We start from the raw sequence: 19,969 nt of genomic DNA, 5'->3' as shown, positions 1-19,969 counted from the left end.
CCGTAGATAGAACCACTCTTGAAACAATAACCAAACCAGTAGGTGAATTTATCAATGCCTTTTTGAAAAAATGGAATCTTTATTACTCCATTTTTTTATTTCAACGCAACAATCGTTGTATCAAAACAATCTAAAATTGAAATTAGACGAAGACCAATATTTAATTTTATGTGATTTTTAAGAAAACTATAGCTTTATACTTCAGGATGAAGTACAAAATTATCATTGAAATAGGGCTCAATCCACTGCTCACCCTTTTGTTATATATTATAAAGATAATTTTACCAATATTTGTTGCCTAAATTATGTAATGATATCCGAATCTTTGCAACACAATACAATAGCAGTACATAATTTCAAAAAACATTGGTAAATTTTTTAATTAATAAAATTTAGAGGCCAAATAAAATTTTTTATTTTTCCGATGATAAAAATCGTAAAAATTTTATTAATATTTGCCATCATGAGATGGATTTCGGGGTACAGGCGAAATGGCATTTTTCTGATATTCGGGAAAAGTGTTTGTGATGGGATTGGTGGCACTGTTAAAAAATTAGCCGCTAGAGCTAGTTTACAAGGCCTTACTCAAAGTAAATAACCACATCATATGAATTGTATGAGTTAAATAAAGAAAATATTAATGTAATATATTTTGAATAAATGACCAAAATAAATTATGATTACGAAAATCTATTACTCAGGGAAAGATTTTCAAAAACTAGATCTATACCTGGAAACACACAAAATACACACTTTGATTTAAACAGATCTACATCAATTTAAAAGTAAAATGTATTCCAATTCAATAGAAAGTACTATAGAATAGTTATCATATAATGATGAAAGTATAATTATTGAAGAAATATCAGGATACCTAACGTATTCTTATGATTCTAATTGGTGGTTAGCTTTGTTTTAGTGAAAAATTAAAAGCAGGAAGAAATATATATCAAGTTTTTAACCCATCCGGACCTTCTAATTCCTTTACATTTCCAAGTATAGACGACACTCTTTACTTGCCCAAATGTCATATCTTAACATTAGTTCACTGTTAACTGCTACTGGCCGTAGTTATACATTGTTGTCACAAGAAAGTAAATGCGCTACCAAAAAATTAGAATCTTTTAAAAGTGAGTTATTTATTAGATTTTTAAATTTAAATTATATCAATTTTTTTAATATTTAGGGCGCCATATATGAAATGCACAAGATTCTGATTCATATATTCAAGAACTCGAAACTTAATTTAACATATTTTATTAATATTCATTAAATATATGTTATATGCGCAAAAAATTTTATAATAAATTATAAATAAAGTAATAAATTGAATTTCTTTTATCGATAGACAATTTCTATAATTGAATGAAAGCCCCATTTATTGTTATTTTCACTTACAAGATGAATAATCCTTTAAATTATATCAAATAGTCCAAGAAAAACCATTAAAAACTGATTAATATAATTTTATACAAAGACGCCCCCATTCGGGACAATATTTATACACTTTTCTAAACATTTTTATCGATTTTGAGAATGAAGATGGCCGCGTCCCAGATTAATTTTTTTATATAAATATAAAGGAAGAGTTTAATAATGTCTACTAAATTTTTTTTAAAAATTGAAGGTCGTATTATTTCCAAAAAATTGTTTTTAGTCCTTATATATTAAATAAAATGACCGGAAATTGGAAAAAAAATTAAAAATTTTTTTATCTAAAAGTAGAATCTTTGTACGTAATTTTGATATTAAATTTGTTATTTACAGTTATGTAGTTTTTAAGATATGCTTAATTGAATGAAGGAAGATAATGGTAAAAATACGTCATTTTTGCCACTTTGAACCCTAATATTTCCAAAAATATAAATGATACGAGGCTAAAATTTTGGCTATTTCTTAACTACACTACTCTTTCTTTGTTTACCAAATTTTTAAAAAAAATCGAAGGGGTCGGCCGAATCATGGTTGATTTGTCATGGAATGACCCAACATAATCTATTTAGTAAACTTGGCGATGTTGCAATATTTATTTAAACAATTATTTTTTTTAGTTAATGACTAAATTAGTATTTATAAAATAATTAAATTGATAATTAGAATATAAATTATATTTAACTCACTGATAAAAACATATTTACATATTTAATAAAACCTTCAGAAAAGCAAATTCCTTAGTTGCAGCTAACCTTGAAAGATAAAGCCAAGAAAAACCGTTGCGTTGTTTTAAATAATCTCTTTTCTCTCTCAACTTTCGGAAAGAATTTCTACCTAATCTATGTATTTTGAGTGCCATTTGTTGACCATTATCATTACAAACGACATAAACATCTATATCATTTGAAAATATATATTATGATTAAAGTGCATTATAGTACCTCAATTTTGAATGTAAATAAAATTTACTATTCATATTTTATTTATTAGCTTTTTTAAAAATTTTATTGCAATGCAGTCAAAACCGTTTAATTGCAATCGCTTAAGTGCAAATACCTTTAAATGCGAAAAAATCGCTATTTTGTTTGACAAAATGATAAAATATATTTTTAAATGCTAAATTGCGAATTATCGGATAAATGAGAAAATTTTTGAATCTAATTTTTGTTAACAACTCTATTTTTATCGGATAAGTACGAAGTGATGATTTTTGAAATGGCGATTAGCACTAAATAATTAAAAAATTATTTTTGAATTTAACATTGTAATTACTCCTTTTCATCACTTGATCTCAATACAAAATGGTAACTAGTTATTAATCTTTTAAATATTGTTTAACTTATGAATCTTGTTTTTTCCTCTTTCAAGGAGTGTGAACAATAAATTTAAATCAACCATTTCCTTCATCACCTAAACTCCAAAAAAGGATCATTCATGAATAATTTTCTTTATAATATGAAATTTACATTTTTAATGTTGAATCTGAACCATCCTTGCTCTATTTAAATCACCTTTAATATTAAATATATTCCTAACCCATTTACCTATCTCTTTCTTTAATATGTTTTTCCCCTAGAAGACGAATGGTTATGTATAGCATTTTCACTAATAAAAAAGACGAATGGTTATGTATAGCATAATCACTAATAAAATATTTTATTAACATGATTAATCATGAAATTTTAAAACTGCATTTCTAGATATAATTAAATATTTATTAATCAGAAAGAAAGTATGAATAATCTTAAACGAATGCGTCGCCAAAAACAACTTTTAACCATTCGGTAAGGTTCCATTCATTATATATCTTTGTGAAAAAGTATTGTTTCTGTCACAATTGAAGTTTTTTTTTAAGTATTGTATTGGTATATATTATGTTTTTTTGTAAATTCGTTATATGTATTTTTATCACGCTCAATAATCCGGTTTGATAACCTTAGCGCATTGATTTGTTTTTGGATTGTAAGCTCAAAATGAGTCATGTTATTAGGATTTATAATTATTTTTTTATTTATCGTATTTTCATCTATAAAATAGCCGTTTTCGGCAGATTTTAAGAGAATTAGTTTTTTATTTTGAATTAAAAAAGTTAAATTATTCATGACGGTCTCGGATTTATTCTCAACGGCACAACTGCAATAGTTGGTGCCGTGACCTAAAAAAAGTAAGTTTTATTTTTATATTTTTTTAGGTAAAAAAAATAAAAAAGGAAAAACTAAGGGCACAGTGGGTTAACTGTAGTGTTGTTAAAACACCGTGAGTCGCGACCTCGACCCAAAGGTCGGGTCGTTTTTTCGACCCCGACTCAATGTTTGGGTCGTTTTTTTCGACCTCGACTTGAGTTTAGCCAATCCGACCCGTATCCAAGCCGAAAAAAGACTTCGACCCAAAATATGGGTCGTTTTTTCGATTCCGACTCAAAGTTTGGGTCGTTTTTTTCAACTAAGACTTGAAGTTTGGGTCATTTTTTTCGACTCCAACTCAAAGTTTTGGTCGTTTTTTCGACTCACATTCAAACACCGGGTTACGACTCCAACTTATTTGAGTTTTTTTAATGTAAATGGTTAAAATAGTTATTGTAAAATGTTAAATTAAAATTTCAGTGAAGATGTAATAGAAAAGTGACAATTGTCATAATCATTTATTTTGAATTTTTTTAAGGCATATATTGTAAACATGTTAAATTAAAATTTCAGTGAAGATGTACCATAGGAAAGTGACAATTGTCATCATCGTTATTTTTGAACTTTTTAATATATATTGTAAACATGTTAAATAAAAATCTCAGTGAAGATGTATCATAGAATTAGGAAAGTGATAATTATCATAATCGTCATTTTTGAACTTTTTCCAATTTTTTTAAGGCAAATGGGTAAAAATATAATTTGTACACATGTTAAATTAAAATTTCAGTGAAGATGTACCATAGGAAAGTGACAATTGTTATAATTGTCATTTTTGAACTTTTTTTAATTTTTTTTAACCAAATGGGTAAAAATATATTTTGCAAATATGTTAAATTAAAATTTCAGTGAAGATGTACCATAGGAAAGTGACAATTATCATAATCGTTATTTTTGAACTTTTTCAATTTTTTTAAGGCAAATGGGTAAAAATATATATTTTATACATGTTAAATAAAATTTCAGTGAAGATGTACCATAGGAAAGTGACAATTATCATAATCGTCATTTTAGAACTTTTTTAAGGCAAATGGGTAAAAATATATTATGAAAATATGTTAAATTAAAATTCCAATAAAGATGTACACTAGGAAGGTGACAATTTTCATAATCGTCATTATTGAACTTTTTTCAATTTTTTTAAGGCAAATGGGTAAAAATATATTTCGTAAACATGTTAAATTAAAATTTCAGTAAAGATGTACCATAGGAAAGTGACAATTATCATAATCGTTATTTTTGAACTTTTTTAGGGAAATGGGTAAAAATAGATATTGTAAACATGTTAAATTAAAATTTCAGTGAAGATGCCCCATATAAATGAGACAAATTGTCATAATCATTATTATTATACTTTTTTGAATTTAATTGAAGCTAATAAATAGATAAAAATAAGTCAAAAAAAATAATTAAGCTAAAACCATATTTGAAATTTTATCGAGTCATTTAACAATACACAGGGTTTGCAAGTCGGTCATTGAACGGAGGAGTATGTGACCTGGTCAAATACTCTAAAAAAAATCTAAAGGATCATTAAAGATAGGTTTAAAAAAGAGAAAAAGATATAAATACATGTGATCACAATGTTGCTTATTTTTTGGATCCCCAATATTAAACATCTCACTAGTAGTGAATTTAATGAAGTATGGATTTAATTCAAAAATTAGCCATTTTACAAGGTGGTGATGACCATATTTTTAGTGATATAATTAATTTCATAAGCAAAAACAGCATGTGCAAATTATGTGGAATGCAATAATGTCCATAAGAAACAAACAATTCCGACCTCAAGTTAATAGATTAAACTTTGCCCACCATGCCCATTAAGAGACCAAGAATTCCTATTTCTACTTCTTTTTAAAAAGATATATGTTGATTTGGGTTAAAATTCTTATGAAAATTGAAATCGATTGAAGATCTCGACATCAGAAAAATTAATTAAAAAATATTAAAGAAAGTGATAATATTAAATATGAATCAGAACAAGACTCTGCTACGGAGAGCTAAATGTTAGTTATTGGATGACAAATTAATATTATAGATTCATTTTACTATTATATTCAAAATAAAGTTAATATTGACTTTAAAAAACATATATTTGAATTTGACCATATGGCCTGTCATATATTGGTCAATTAACCGAAACGTATTTGACCGGTCAAATGCACAACCCTTACAATACAACCCCAATCTTTTAATAAATAACTAATAATTATCATATCAAGCATTTTGAATATTTTAATTTTAATTTTTCTAAAACTAAAATGTGTCCAAAGTGCTTTGCTATTAATTTAGGAAAATTTTAAATTTTAAGGATTTTTTCAAAACATTTTGGACGCAGCCTAAATAAAGATGTTATTTTAATAATAAACATTATTTAAAATATTTTGTCTCGTTTGATCAAATTATTTTCTTTTATATATAATATAAATAAAGTAACTCTACTACAAAGTAGAAATTAAAACTAAATATAAAATATTAAGGGAGATCGGGGATATAATGAACCCGGGATTATAGCGAGACGCGCGCGGCTTTATTTTCTAGAGTATAAGGGATAATTTTTTTTACAAAACTATATAATTGTATAATGCATATACGGCTATAATTTTTATTTCTATCGGACAGCTTGAAGAATTTTAATAATGCATTATATGATTCGTACCTGCAAAAGTAACTTTTTAAATCTTAACTATTTTTCAAAAATAAAGATAAAATATACATTTTTACCACCCAAAAATCATCTTATATAAAAGAAAATATATTTTATAAAATATCAATTTACACGAACAAAATTGATATTCTAAATACTTCAAAATATGATCTTAACCAAAGTGGTGGCATTGGGGCTATTTTTATGAGATTTAGAATGAGCATTTTTCCCTATTTTTTTAAATTTTAACATGGAAAAAAAGGTCGTGGAGAGAGCAAATAAAAGAAAAAATCAAAAAATGTTATTAATAAGAAAAACATTTGTTTAGTGTGAAAAAAAAATTACTACAAGCATCATAACAATCAAGACTGGTTTCAATGTCGTAAATATAGTTATTGGTCATATGGAAGATGTAGCAATTTTAATACTTTTTTTATTTGCAAAGATTGTGAATAATGTTCCCATTTTTTTGTTTATAAATGATTTTGATTTTATACATTACTTTTATGCTTTATATTATTAAATATTTGGAAAATTAAGCAGAGCTTATAATAGCCCCGAGCAAAAGCTCGTTCGTCCCCTGGTAGGGGTTCACTAATTTCCAAAAAAAAAAATACAGAAAAAATAAGATTCTGATTTATATTACCTATTTTAAAATTGAATATATTTTAATTATGTTTAAAATAGTAAAAAATTAAAAAGGGAGTAAATAAGATAATAGGATACGCCAAAAGAAGTAAAAATTAAATCGTTATATGCAAATAGCGCAAAATTGAAAGCTGTACCATCAGAAAAAATTAATTTTTTTAATCTAATTTTTATATATCCAATTCTAGCCTAAAAAGTTTAAAATGCCGAGAGGAGCGAAATAAATATAGACCAACTTATGGTAATTTATTTTTTTTAAAGTGGTTAATGTGGAAATTAATATTAAACCTAAAATCCTAAAAAACCTCGAATATTTAACATTTTTCTAAATATTAATAAACAATAAATATTAGTGGCATAATAAATAATTTATGAAAATTTAGTTTAATGTATAACTTGTGCTGTGAAATAACGTCAAAAAAGTAACGTCGTTAGAACGTCATTCGTTACCTTCTTGAGGTAACGAGTAACGGTAACGCGTTTCTTTTTTTGAGTAACGGTAACGCAAAACGTTACTTTATATTTTTTCTTAAAAAATATCAAAAAAAGAAAAGCATATTTTTTTGTATTATAAAATTATTTTTATTTATTTATTAATTCCTAATATAAATAATTTAAGCCGAGTTTTAATTCATGTCAACCGCTTCTTTCATTTTTATTTTAAATTCACGTTGTTAAATTTTCTGTCGAAATTAATATTCAATCAAAATTCAAAGTAAATGTTATGATATTATTATTCTTATAATTTATTTTAAGAATATTATGTCCATAGTACTTCTTCAGATGAAAATGATTTAACCCTTCTCTAGTCCCAATTTGAAATATATTTTAAACCAATAAAGAGATTTAATGGTACCAAATCTACACTTTGTAAATGTAAATTATATTATCCCAACACAAATATTTCACCTTAAATGTCCATCAGTTCAAACTTAAAAAAACATTTCATGGTAAAAAAATGAATTTTACTTTAATAATAGAATATTCTTTCAGAATATTTTGAAAAGCTTAATCATGGAATTAAAATATAAGAAGGGCTGTACCGATATTAAATAGGATCGGATCGGCCCCGATATTTAGCGTTTTCCAAAAATATCGGGCCCATACCTGTAAAAAGATCCAGTCTTTTTACTTTTCTTTTTTTTATTATTTTATGTTATGTATATTTATTTTACATTATAATATTTTCTAAATAATTTTTTTAAACAATATAAATGCACAACACCCTCTAAATTTTATTCTTTTTTAAAATAGATTTATAGTATTTTAAAAGTTTTTTTTATAAAAATAGAAAGGAACACCCAAAGTTTTAATTATTTTAAAATAATAATGCCAATTTTATTATTTTTACTTTTAAAAAAATGCACAAACTTTAATATCAAATTTTTTTTTAATATCTGATGTTTTATTATAAAATTTATTTAATTATTACTAAATTAATAAAATATATAATCAAATTTGCTTCCTTTCTTTATTTTTGGTCATATCATATGATTAAGGAAAGTTCCAAATAAAGATTTTTTTTTGAGCAATACCATAACTTTATTTAGAAATAAATGGAAATCTAGAAATTTTGTATTTATAGGAGATATTTATAAAAAATGTAGCTTTGATTTTTTTTTTCGCATGACCGAAGGAAGATTACATGTTGTTAAAATTGCATTTCACACATAAACCATTTGTTTATATTACATTATTATATGTAAAATCATTATTTCCTAATTCTCATTAATCAGACTCCGAATAATGTATATTATAACTTATATTTCCCAAATGTCTTAAAATGAATGAATTATTATGTTTTGCTGATATTACATTGTCAGTATTAATGTTCCATAGATTATAAATACAAATATTTCGTGAACCGGAAACGTAAAAAAATACATCTAAGCGGTTATGGATAGAGAATTAAATTCTGAGTTCAATGATATAATTATATTCAAAATTACGTTTAAAATGTTAGCCTTTCCCCGTTAAAATGCTTTCGCGACATAAAATTTATTTTGTGAACCGGAAACGTAAAAAAATACATCTAAGCGGTTTTGGGTAGAAAATTAAATTCTGAGTTCAATGATATAATTATATTCAAAATTATGTTTAAGATGTTAGCCTTTCCCCTATAAAAGTCTTTCGCGACAAAAAATTTATTTTGTGAACCGTAAACGTAAAAAAATACATCTAAGCGGTTTTGGATAGAGAATTATATTCTGAATTCAATGATATAATTAAATTCAAAATTACGTTTAAGATGTTAGCCTTTCCCCTATAAAAGTCTTTCGCGACATAAAAATTATTTTGTGAACCGGAAACGTAAAAAAATACATCTAAGCGGTTTTGGATAGAGAATTAAATTCTGAGTACAATGATATAATTATATTCAAAATTACGTTTAAGATGTTAGCCTTTTCCCTCTTAAATGCTTTCTCAAATTAAAAATACCTTAAAAAATTCATGTTTCTCATTTACTTCTTTATCAAGTAATTACAATATATTTATACTTACTTAATATATAAAATCATAACCAAATATTAATTTAATTAAAAATATAAATGCAGATTATTTCAAAGAATTATTAAAAAAAATTGAAAAAATCTAATTTTCATATTTTTAAAAAATTATTCAAAGAATTTTTATAAATTATGATCTATCCCTCCCAAATGGCGAAGATATTTCCGGTTCATCTTTTGGAAGAATATAACCTAACAAATGAAATGGAATTTTGATGTCTATGGATTCAAATATTCTTAACTCATTCCTTATCATGAATATAACTATTCAAGATTAAAAAACAAATAAGAAATATAGTGAAACGATACACATGTTTAAATATACTATAAAAGGGGGTAAACAAAATAAGATTTTATTTTTAATAGAATAAGGATTGAAATTAAATATGGACAAGCAATTAATTAAGAAGATTAATATAGTTGATTAATCATTATAAAAAAAATGTGTTAAAATTTAATTCAAAATAAAAAATTAAAATACTTACATATTAATTATTTTTAAATTTTCTTAAATAATAAAAAAAAAAGTTTAATATAGAATCTTTATTATACAATAGTAATACTAATTTTTCCAATTTAAATGAAAACTCCCAATCTTCGTCGAGAATTCAAAGACCAAAAAGAATACACAAATATTGGAATAAAGAAAAATTAGATATAGTTACCAAAATGTTATAATGCCGGAAAAACAACAAATGAAAATAAAAGACATCGCAAAATATGTCGAAATGTCTACTGCATCTGTTCACAAATTTAGACGGGATACATTCCCAGAAATAAATGGAGATACTTTAAAGGAATATAATATTCAAAAAAAGAGGAAGTAAAAAGAAAGATTCTTCCATTATTGAAAGAAGTATCATAAGCCTATTAATGGATAATAACACTTTGACTATTCAGGAGATAATAGAAAAGTTACCTCCTGGTAGTCCAAAAACAAAAACCACAATTAGTAAATATATTAAAAATATTGGTTGGTCTAAAAAAAGGGCTGGCAAGGAGCCTGATAGAAGAAATACTCGCGGGGCTATTAATATTCGTCAAATTTATTGTGCAAAGATCTTAAATATCCCAAGAGAAATTTTATATTTCTTAGATGAGACTGGAATAAACTTGCATGTTGTACCAATCTACGCCTGCGCGCCATACAATGTCCGTCCAATAATAAAAATCCCATCCTCTAAGGGTAAAAATGTAAGTATCCTTTGTACAATCGGAATTGGAGGGGTAATTCATTATAAAATAATAGACGGAGCTTATAATGGGCTATTATTCCGTGATTCTATGACTGAGCTTATTAGTATCCTACCACCAGATGCAATCATTGTAATGGATAATGCATCTATCCATAGAAGCCATCTTATCGATTCTTATAAAGGTAGGATTGAATACCTACCACCTTATTCACCTCAGTTAAATCCCATTGAAAATTTTTTTGAAGTTTTGAAAAATAATTCTCGCCCTAATTTAAGAGATGAAATTGTTAGGAATATTATTCAACTCTTACACGGATTTATTCCTTATGATTTCACTAACTTTTACAATCACATGCAAAGCTATTTGGAGTTGGGTTATCGCGGGCAACTGATTAATTAGGTAATCTTTATAATCGATTTGTATTAATAATTATAATATTAACTCTTTTAATTTCTAAAAAGGTACCAATAGTGTTGTTAAAAAGTCGAGTTCACCCGACTCCGACTCAGAGTCTCGAGTCGTTAGTCGAATATGTCGACTAACTCAAACTCAAGTCGTGAACTCAAGTCGACCCAAGTCGTGAACTTAAGTTTTTAAAATATTCGTCCTCTAGTCGACTAGAGGACGAATATTTTATGAACTTGAGTCGTCAACTCAAGTCGACTCGAGTCGGTGAACTCAAGTCGTGAATTTGAGTCGACTAGAGGACGAATATTTTATGAACTTGAGTCGACTAGAGGACGAATATTTCAGATAAATTATTATTAATTAAGATAGTTTTTGTATTTTACTACTTTCGACTTCCAACTTGAGTCGTGACTCGTAAATATAATTAAATAATTGAGTCGACTAGAGGACCAATAGTTCTATGAACTTGAGTCGACTAGAGGACGAATATTTCAAATTAGTTATTATTATTTAAGATATTTGTTGTTATTTACTTTTTACTTTAGACTTCCAACTTGAGTTGTCAATACAAAATATATAGTTATTGACTAGAGGACGAATAGTTCTCTGAACTTGAGTCGTCAATTTAAGTCGATTAGAGGACGAATATTTAAAATTAATTATTATTTATTAAATATTTTTTCTGCTTTTTACATTTTTTTACTTTAGACTTCTAATTTGAATTGTGAAAACTGAAAAGAATTATATAAATGAGTCGACTATATGATGAATATTCCAAATTAGTTATTATAAAAATATTTTTTGTTTTTTATATTTTTTTACTTTAGACTTCCAACTTGAGTCTTGACGTGAATAAGAATTATATATTTGAAGTTGAGTCGACAAGAGGAAGAAAAGTTCTATAAACATGAGTCGACTAGAGGACGAATATTTTTATTATTAATTAAGATATTTTTTGTTTTTACATTTTTTACTTTAGACTTCCAGTTGAGTCGTGAATACATATATAGTTGAGTAGATTAGAGGACGAATAGTTCAAATTAATTGTTATTATTTAAGATTCTATTAATTACATTTTTGTACTTAAAAATTTCAACTTTAGTCGTCAATTTGTGTCGACTAGAGGACGAATATTTTAAATTAATTATTAAGATATTTGATCTGTTATTTACATTTTATTACTTAAGACTTCCAACTTGAATTATGAATACCAATTATTTACTTCATTAACTTATTCCTCATTTTACTTGATCAAATAAATTCTTATTAACATTTTTTGATTGAATACTCAAAAAAATTCTTATTTACATTTTTTTGATTGAATAATATTCTCAAATAATAAAATATTTTGCAGGTATCTGAATATTTTGAAATTATATCTCAACCATATTTTGAATTTTATATAAGACAGACATGTGATAATAATCAAAACTATGAGATGACGGGTGAATCTTCTTTAGCATTCCTCCTCATCTGTATTTAATATATATTAAGTATATTTATAGTCCCTCTTTTAGGTAATTATTTTATTTAGTCATTAATGGTTAATAACTATTAAAATATTTTAATAATATCAAATCTACTTGTCCAAGATACATATATAAAATTAGAAGAAAAAAATAAATATACGTGTTTAAAAAATAGCGATAAAATTAAACAAATCTGGCCAGAAAGTTCGTAGTTAATTCTGAACTATGATAGGACATAGCGATACTATTAAATCTAGACATACTGACACATTTAATGAAGGTGTCATGACCGGTCTGTTGTTTTGAATCGTCTTTTTCTAATACCGGAAATTATTTTAAAACTCAAAAAATAGGAGATTTATTATATTTAAATTTATAAATATAAAAAATAAGAAAAAAAAATTCTATTATGATTATTTACTAGATTAGATTGAAAATATATTTTATTTTAAAACTTTTATCTGGGATGGCATTATGTGTTTTTATTGATTCAATCGATCCTCATGTGTTGAAGTTGAGTCAATTTTATGACATTTTTTTAAAAAAAATTTAAATATAAAAAAAACAAAAATGCATACATGTGTTGTATATAAATTATACAATACCATACAGTATGGTATTGAATCTTTTTAATTAAATATATTTAATCTAATAATTAATTTAATAAAATTCTAAGATATAAAATAAAATTAAAAGTATTTTAAAATACCATATTTTGTATTAATATTTTGTTTTAGATTTATTATTTATATGACTGCGGCATATTTTAATTTTAATTTCTTATTCGAATAAATACTGATATAAAAAAAATAAACAATAATAATTAAATTTTAAATATTTATTTTATTAAAATTCTAACTTATAAAATAAAATTAAAGGTATTTTAAAATTCCATATTTTGTATTGATAGCTTGAAGATTTATTTTTTATATGACTGCGGCGTATATTAATTTCTTATTCGACTCTGTGAATGACTCAGAAAATGTTAGTAACTATGACAAAAATGAGGACGTGGACGACATTAACCTAATGCCTGATGATAGCCGCATTCTGTTTGCATGCATCACGAATTGAGAAAGTAATTAAAATATATTATATTATAATTTTTAGGGAGGCATATGAATTCCCTGATCTTATAAAAGATGAGATCAAGGATTATCTCGATGATAAAGTAGCGTCCCCTACAACGAATATACTAGATTGGTGGGAAAAAAATAGCCTTATCTATCCTACATTGTCGCTGATTGCAAAAGATTTTCTTGCCCAGCAATCATCAAGTGTGCCGAGTGAGAGAGCCTTTAGCAAGACAGTGGATTTCCTGACCAAAAAAAGAAATAGGATGTCACCATCCACCTTAAAGCATTGTTTATCCTTGAATAACTGGGATATCGATATATGGCAATAATATCTATATTTTTTTCCTTATGTTATACCATATAATATTTTTTCTTATGTTATACCATATAATATTTTTTCTTATGTTATATTTATATTATTATATCTTATTTAGAAACAGAAAAATAAAGTAAATTATGTAATTGTTGTTAGATTAAATTAAGATAAGATAATTCTTTACTAAAGAGGTGATTTTTTAAATATTTTAAAAGCTATTAACCATATAAAATAAAATAATTATCTAAAAGAATGACTAAAGAGGGACTATAAAAATACTAAATATATATTAAATACAGCTAAGGAAGAGTTCTAAAGAAAATTCACCCGTCATCTCGTAATTTTGATTATTATCACACGTATGGTTTTCTTATATAAAATTTAAATAATGGTGAGATATAATCAAAATATTCAGATACCTGCTAAATATTTTTTGAGAATATAGTATTCATTCAAAAAATGTAAATAAGGATTTAATTGAGTATTCAATCAAAAAATGTTTTTGATCAAATAAATAGAGGAATAAGATAATGAAGTATATGAATCTTAAATAATAATTAATTTGAAATAAAAAAAAACAATTAACTAAAAGAAGGACTAGAAATACTAAAAATAAATTAAATACAGATGAGGAGGAGTGCTAAAGAAGATTCACCCGTCATCTCATAGTTTGATTATTATCACACGTCTGTCTTATATAAAATTCAAAATACGGTTGAGATATAATTTCAAAATATTTTATTATTTCAGATTATTATTCAATCAAAAAAATGTAAATATGAATTTTTTTGAGTATTCAATCAAAAAATGTTAATAAGAATTTATTTGATAAAATAAAATGAGAATAAGATAATTATGTAAATAATTGGTATTCACGATTCAAGTTGGAAGTCTTAAGGAATAAAATATAAATAACAGAACAAATATCTTAAATAATAATAATTAATTTGAAATATTCGTCCTCTAGTCAACTTAAATTGACGATTCTAGTTCATTAAAAAATTCGTCCTCTAGTCGACTCAACTATATAATTTGTATTCCTAAATCAAGTTGGATGTCTAAAGTAAAAAAATGTAAATAACAGAACAAATATCTTAAATAATAATTAATTAGAAGTTCATCCTCTAGTCGACTCAAACTGACGACTCAGTTCAAAGAACTATTCGTCCTCTAGTCGACAACTATATATTTTGTATTCACGACACAGGTTGAAAGTCTTAAGTAAAATGTAAATAACAGAACAAATAGCTTAAATAATAATATCTATTTTGAAATATTCGTCCTCTAGTTGACTCAAGTTCATAGAACTATTGATTAGTCGACACAACTATATAATTTATATTAACGACTCATGAAAGTCTAAAGTAAAAAATGTAAAAAACAAAAAATATCTTAATTAATAATACCAAATTTCAAATATTCGTCCTCTAGTCGACTCAAGTTCATAGAACTATTGATCCTCTAGTCGACACAACTATATAATTTATATTAACGACTCATGAAAGTCTAAAGTAAAAAATGTAAAAACAAAAAATATCTTAAATAATAATAACTAATTTGAAATATTCGTCCTCTAGTCGACTCAAGTTCATAGAACTATTGGTCCTCTAGTCGACACAACTATAAAATTTATAATAACTTAACGAGTCATGAAGGTCTAAAGTAGGAAATGTAAATACAAAAAATATCTTAATAATACCAAATTTCAAATATTCGTCCTCTAGTCGACTCAAGTAGACGGCTTAAGTTAATAGAAATATTCATCCTCTAGTCGACTCATTTATATAATTCTTTTCAATTTTCACAATTCAAATTAGAAGTCTAAAATAAAAAAATGTAAAAAAACAGAACAAATATTTTAAATAAATAATGATTAATTTGAAATATTCATCCTCTAGTCGACTTAAATTGACGACTCAAGTTCAGAGAACTATTCGTCTTCTAGTCGACAACTATATATTTTGTATTCACAACTCAAGTTGGAGGTCTAAAGTAAAAAGTAAATAACAACAAATATCTTAAATAATAATAACTAATTTCAAATATTCGTCCTCTAGTCGACTCAAGTTCATAGAACTATTGGTCCTCTAGCCAACAATTTATAATAACTTAACGAGTCATAAAGGTCTAAAGTAGGAAATGTAAAATACAAAAAATATCTTAATTAATAATACCAAATTTGAAATATTCGTCCTCTAGTCGACGACTCAAGTTCATAGAAATATTCGTCCTCTAGTCGACTCAACTATATAATTATATTCACGAGTCACGACTCAAGTTGGAAGTCGAAAATAGTAAAATACAAAACTATCTTAATTAATAATAAATAATAGATCTGAAATATTCGTCCTCTAGTCGACGACTCAAGTTTATAAAATATTCGTCCTCTAGTCGACATCGACTAGAGGACGAATATTTTATGAACTTGAGTTGATGACTTGAGTTCATGACTTGAGTTCATGACTCGAGTCGACTTAAGTTCATGACTCGAGTCGACTTAAGTTCATGACTCGAGTCGACTTGAGTTCATGACCTGAGTTTATAACTCAAGTCAGTTTGGGTCGATTTTTTTGACCCAAAACTTGACTCAATTTTCGACTCAGTCGATTAACAACACTAGGTACCAACATCAAATTCGTGGAACAATGGAATATTTTGATAAATTATAATTATATTTTTTATGTATTAATTATTTTATCGAAATTATTATAAAAGTTTATAGTGTTATCATATATATCGAAATAAATGGATATACAAAATAGATTACATTTAAGAAATTCTAAAATATTTTCAAATATTAAAAAGACTTTTTACAAAAAATGATTTAGAATTTTAAATGAAATTTAATCAAATATCTTACTTGAGCATTCTCAAAGAAAATAAAAAAAAAAATTCATTTTTCAATCACAAATTATATATATGTAACACATTTCTTTTTATAATGATTAATCATCTATATTAATCTTCTTAATTAATTGCTTGTCCATATTTAATTTCAATCTTTATTCTATTTAAAATAAAATCTTATTTTGTTTACCCCCTTTTATAGTATATTTAAACATGTGTATCGTTTCACTGTATATGTCTTTATTTTACTAATTTATAAATTACAATTACAATATCGGAAAGGGTAAGTTCCACTCATTTAGTAAACTACAACTGGGTACAAGGTTTGTTGGTATCCTTGAGAAAAAAATCGGCATAATTTTATGAAGGGTGGGCCTTCATAAAATTCAGGTTCGCTCATTTTGGGCAGGTCTATGACCAACGTGCTAGATAAGATATATTATAATGATTATTTTTTAGCCTTTCGTATGTTCTTTTTATATAGTTTTTTATTATATATTATCGGAAAAAATAAATAACATTTTTGTATATATTTAATTTTTTTAAGTAACGAGCAGCCCGTTACTTTTTTGAAAAGTCGGTAACTCGCGTTCCTTTTTTAAAAAGGTAACGAGTAAAGGTAATGCGTTGCTTTTTTGTAATAACGTTTACAGCATTATGTATAACTATATAAAAACAAAAATTAAAAATTAAAAATTCTCAACAAATCTGCTGCCAAATAAAATAAAATTTCTTTTCTAATTTTAGAACATTAAATATCCATCACTTCCTTAAGGAATTTTTATTTGCGGAATCATTTTTTTAATAAATATAATTTTTTATTTAAAAGCTAATTAAAGATTATAATATTTTGATACAAGGTAGTGGTCAGAAAAATATACTTCTGTCCATCAGGGATTTTTCAAAATAATGTCCTTTTATATATCTATATATATATTGATGCTACAAATAAAATTAAAAATGAATCGTTCATATATTATATAAATTTGTTATTTGCACCAATATACTCTAAAATACATATAGTAGGAAGAATTCCTATTTTGCATACAAGAATTTTGGCCGTCTCGCCATGGACAAATATTCTTCAAACACCCTTGATGATAAATTTAAATATAAATTATATTATAAAATGTTTTTAAAACGATTTTATTATGAAAATCAATATACATATTTATTGGATATTATTTAATATAAATAAAACTTTTTTGATAAAAAAAATATAATTTTGTTTTGTGTACTTTCAAAAAAAATGAAAATCAAAGGAAAGGATTGAGTGGAACTCCATTACTTGGAGCGGGAGCTAGCTCCTTTTGAAAAGGTAGGAGCGGGAGTTAGCTATTTTTAAAAAGGAGCCTTAACAACTCTGGTAATTATAATTTATTTTTGGCTGCTTATTTTAAAAAAAAATTTTTTTTAAATAAAAAGAAACAAGGCTTGAAAAAAAAAATAATAAGATAGCAAATAATTTACAAAAAAATAAATAAATATACGGTAAAAATTGTTATTATTATACAGTATTTAAAAAAAAATAATAAATAAATATATTCTAAAGATAGGAAACGACAACGAGAAATAATAATTAAATTTATATTATATGGTAATAATGTATTTTTTTTATCAAAAAAAGTTAAAATTTAAAAAAACACATTATTCAAAAAATATTTTTGTTTAAAAAGAAATGAAAGCCGTACAGTTGCAATTTGTTGCACAATCCCCAAAACGCAGGAAGCTAAATTTTATAGATACTCCATGTAGCCAGGAAAGTGCGTTATTTTTCGACACTTTATACTAACACTTTTTGTTTAAACTGAACTTTGAATATTACGCTAACATTTTTCTCATAGATGGTATTAAGGTCTAAACATCTATTATCGGAATCGGAGGCTTAGTTATTATTTTTGGCTAAATTATTGACTTGACCTTATTTAAAAATAGGCTCAAACGAGCTATTTTCCAATATTACTTCGCTATATTCAATTTTATATAATTAAATACACATACAAATTATTAAAATTTATAATTAATTCTAAAATCGTAATCTTTTAATTTAATTTTTAAATTAATATTTAGATTTCATTGTAAGTTATGCAGGTAGGTTTTATCATCAAATACAACTAGTAGCTTCAATGACAAAATATTTAAAGTATAATATTAATATGTAGTCCAATCCTTAGTCTTTAAATAAAATGTGAATCAAAACTGTATGTATAATAGTTTTTAAACTATATGAGTTTATGTGATAGTTGATTTTCTGGCCCAGTCTCTGGCCATAAGATTTTGAATTATATTATAAATTAAAAATTACAATAAATATATAAACATCTCAATTTATCATCAGAGATCTCTAATAATATTTCAAAAATTATTATCTGGATGTTCGTTCAACCAAGTTTCAAGCTGAATTGACAATATATTAATTAGGCTGAATCCAAAGGACAACTTAATATGGTAATGATAACGTTAAATAATGCTATATCTAACCAGGATACCTAAGCTAGATCTAAAAGACCACTTAGTATAAAAGATTCTTTTAGAAAAAAATATACTCCTGAAAATACTCTAGCCGCTATATTATAAATCTTAAAAAAATTTAAATTAATATTTTTAATGATTTTTCTATAAAAATTTTATTATATTAAATTAAATAAGAAAGTTTATTTATTCGGATTATACTTTCTGATCGACGCTCTATATATTATTATTAAGATACAATAAAAAAAATATATATTTAAAATTTTAATCATATTTATTTTATTTGTGGAAATAGAGGTATTTAAAAAATAATTCGAAGTATTGTAAAAAGTGGTTAATAGGACGCTACTTTATTGAAAAAATAGCGGAAACCCTTATAAAAATATGCTTTGAAATACTAATTTTAAATAAAATCAGTTTTCCAAAAATAAATAAGTATTTATGAGATAGTTTGCCACCATGAATCTTTTCCTAGGGTTCTTCTATATTAAAATATTAATATAACATGTTTTACAAATAAGATTTCTACTATTTGATTTAATAAGAGTTTAAAAATAATTATGACTTTTGTCACTTTTCTATGGCACATTTGTATTGAAATTTTAATTAACTAGTTTATAATTTATATTTTAACCATTTTCTTCAAAATATTCCAAAAAATTCATGGTTTTTCATCACTGAAATATTGATTTAACATGTTTACAGTATATATTTTTATCTATTTGCTTTAATTAAATTTAAAAAAGTATAATAATAATAATA

General features: G+C 25.0%; 1 protein-coding gene and 2 long non-coding RNA genes across 3 annotated transcripts in view; 2 read left to right on the top strand and 1 right to left on the bottom strand.

Annotated features, from left to right (window-relative positions):
• LOC135927299 (uncharacterized) overlaps positions 1–19,969 on the bottom strand; it is a 56,490-nt gene that overhangs the window by 30,152 nt on the left and 6,369 nt on the right. The window contains exon 4 of the mRNA XM_065463267.1: positions 2,153–2,328. Coding sequence (XP_065319339.1) covers positions 2,153–2,328 — 176 coding nt within the window. The remainder of the gene's footprint in view (positions 1–2,152; positions 2,329–19,969) is intronic.
• Positions 3,488–18,476, top strand: LOC135927300 (uncharacterized). Its single transcript, XR_010572032.1, has 3 exons — positions 3,488–3,598; positions 17,998–18,101; positions 18,412–18,476. It is a non-coding gene; the product is annotated as an uncharacterized LOC135927300 (long non-coding RNA).
• LOC135926496 (uncharacterized) lies at positions 13,250–14,034 on the top strand. Its single transcript, XR_010571898.1, has 2 exons — positions 13,250–13,574; positions 13,607–14,034. It is a non-coding gene; the product is annotated as an uncharacterized LOC135926496 (long non-coding RNA).

Source organism: Gordionus sp. m RMFG-2023, chromosome 3 (assembly GCF_954871325.1).
Source record: "Gordionus sp. m RMFG-2023 chromosome 3, tfGorSpeb1-WG-v2, whole genome shotgun sequence".
NCBI classification, from domain to species: Eukaryota; Metazoa; Nematomorpha; class Gordioida; order Chordodea; family Parachordodidae; genus Gordionus; species Gordionus sp. m RMFG-2023.
The sequence above is the reverse complement of the archived record's forward strand: the minus strand, read 5'-3'. Positions and strand labels throughout refer to the sequence as shown.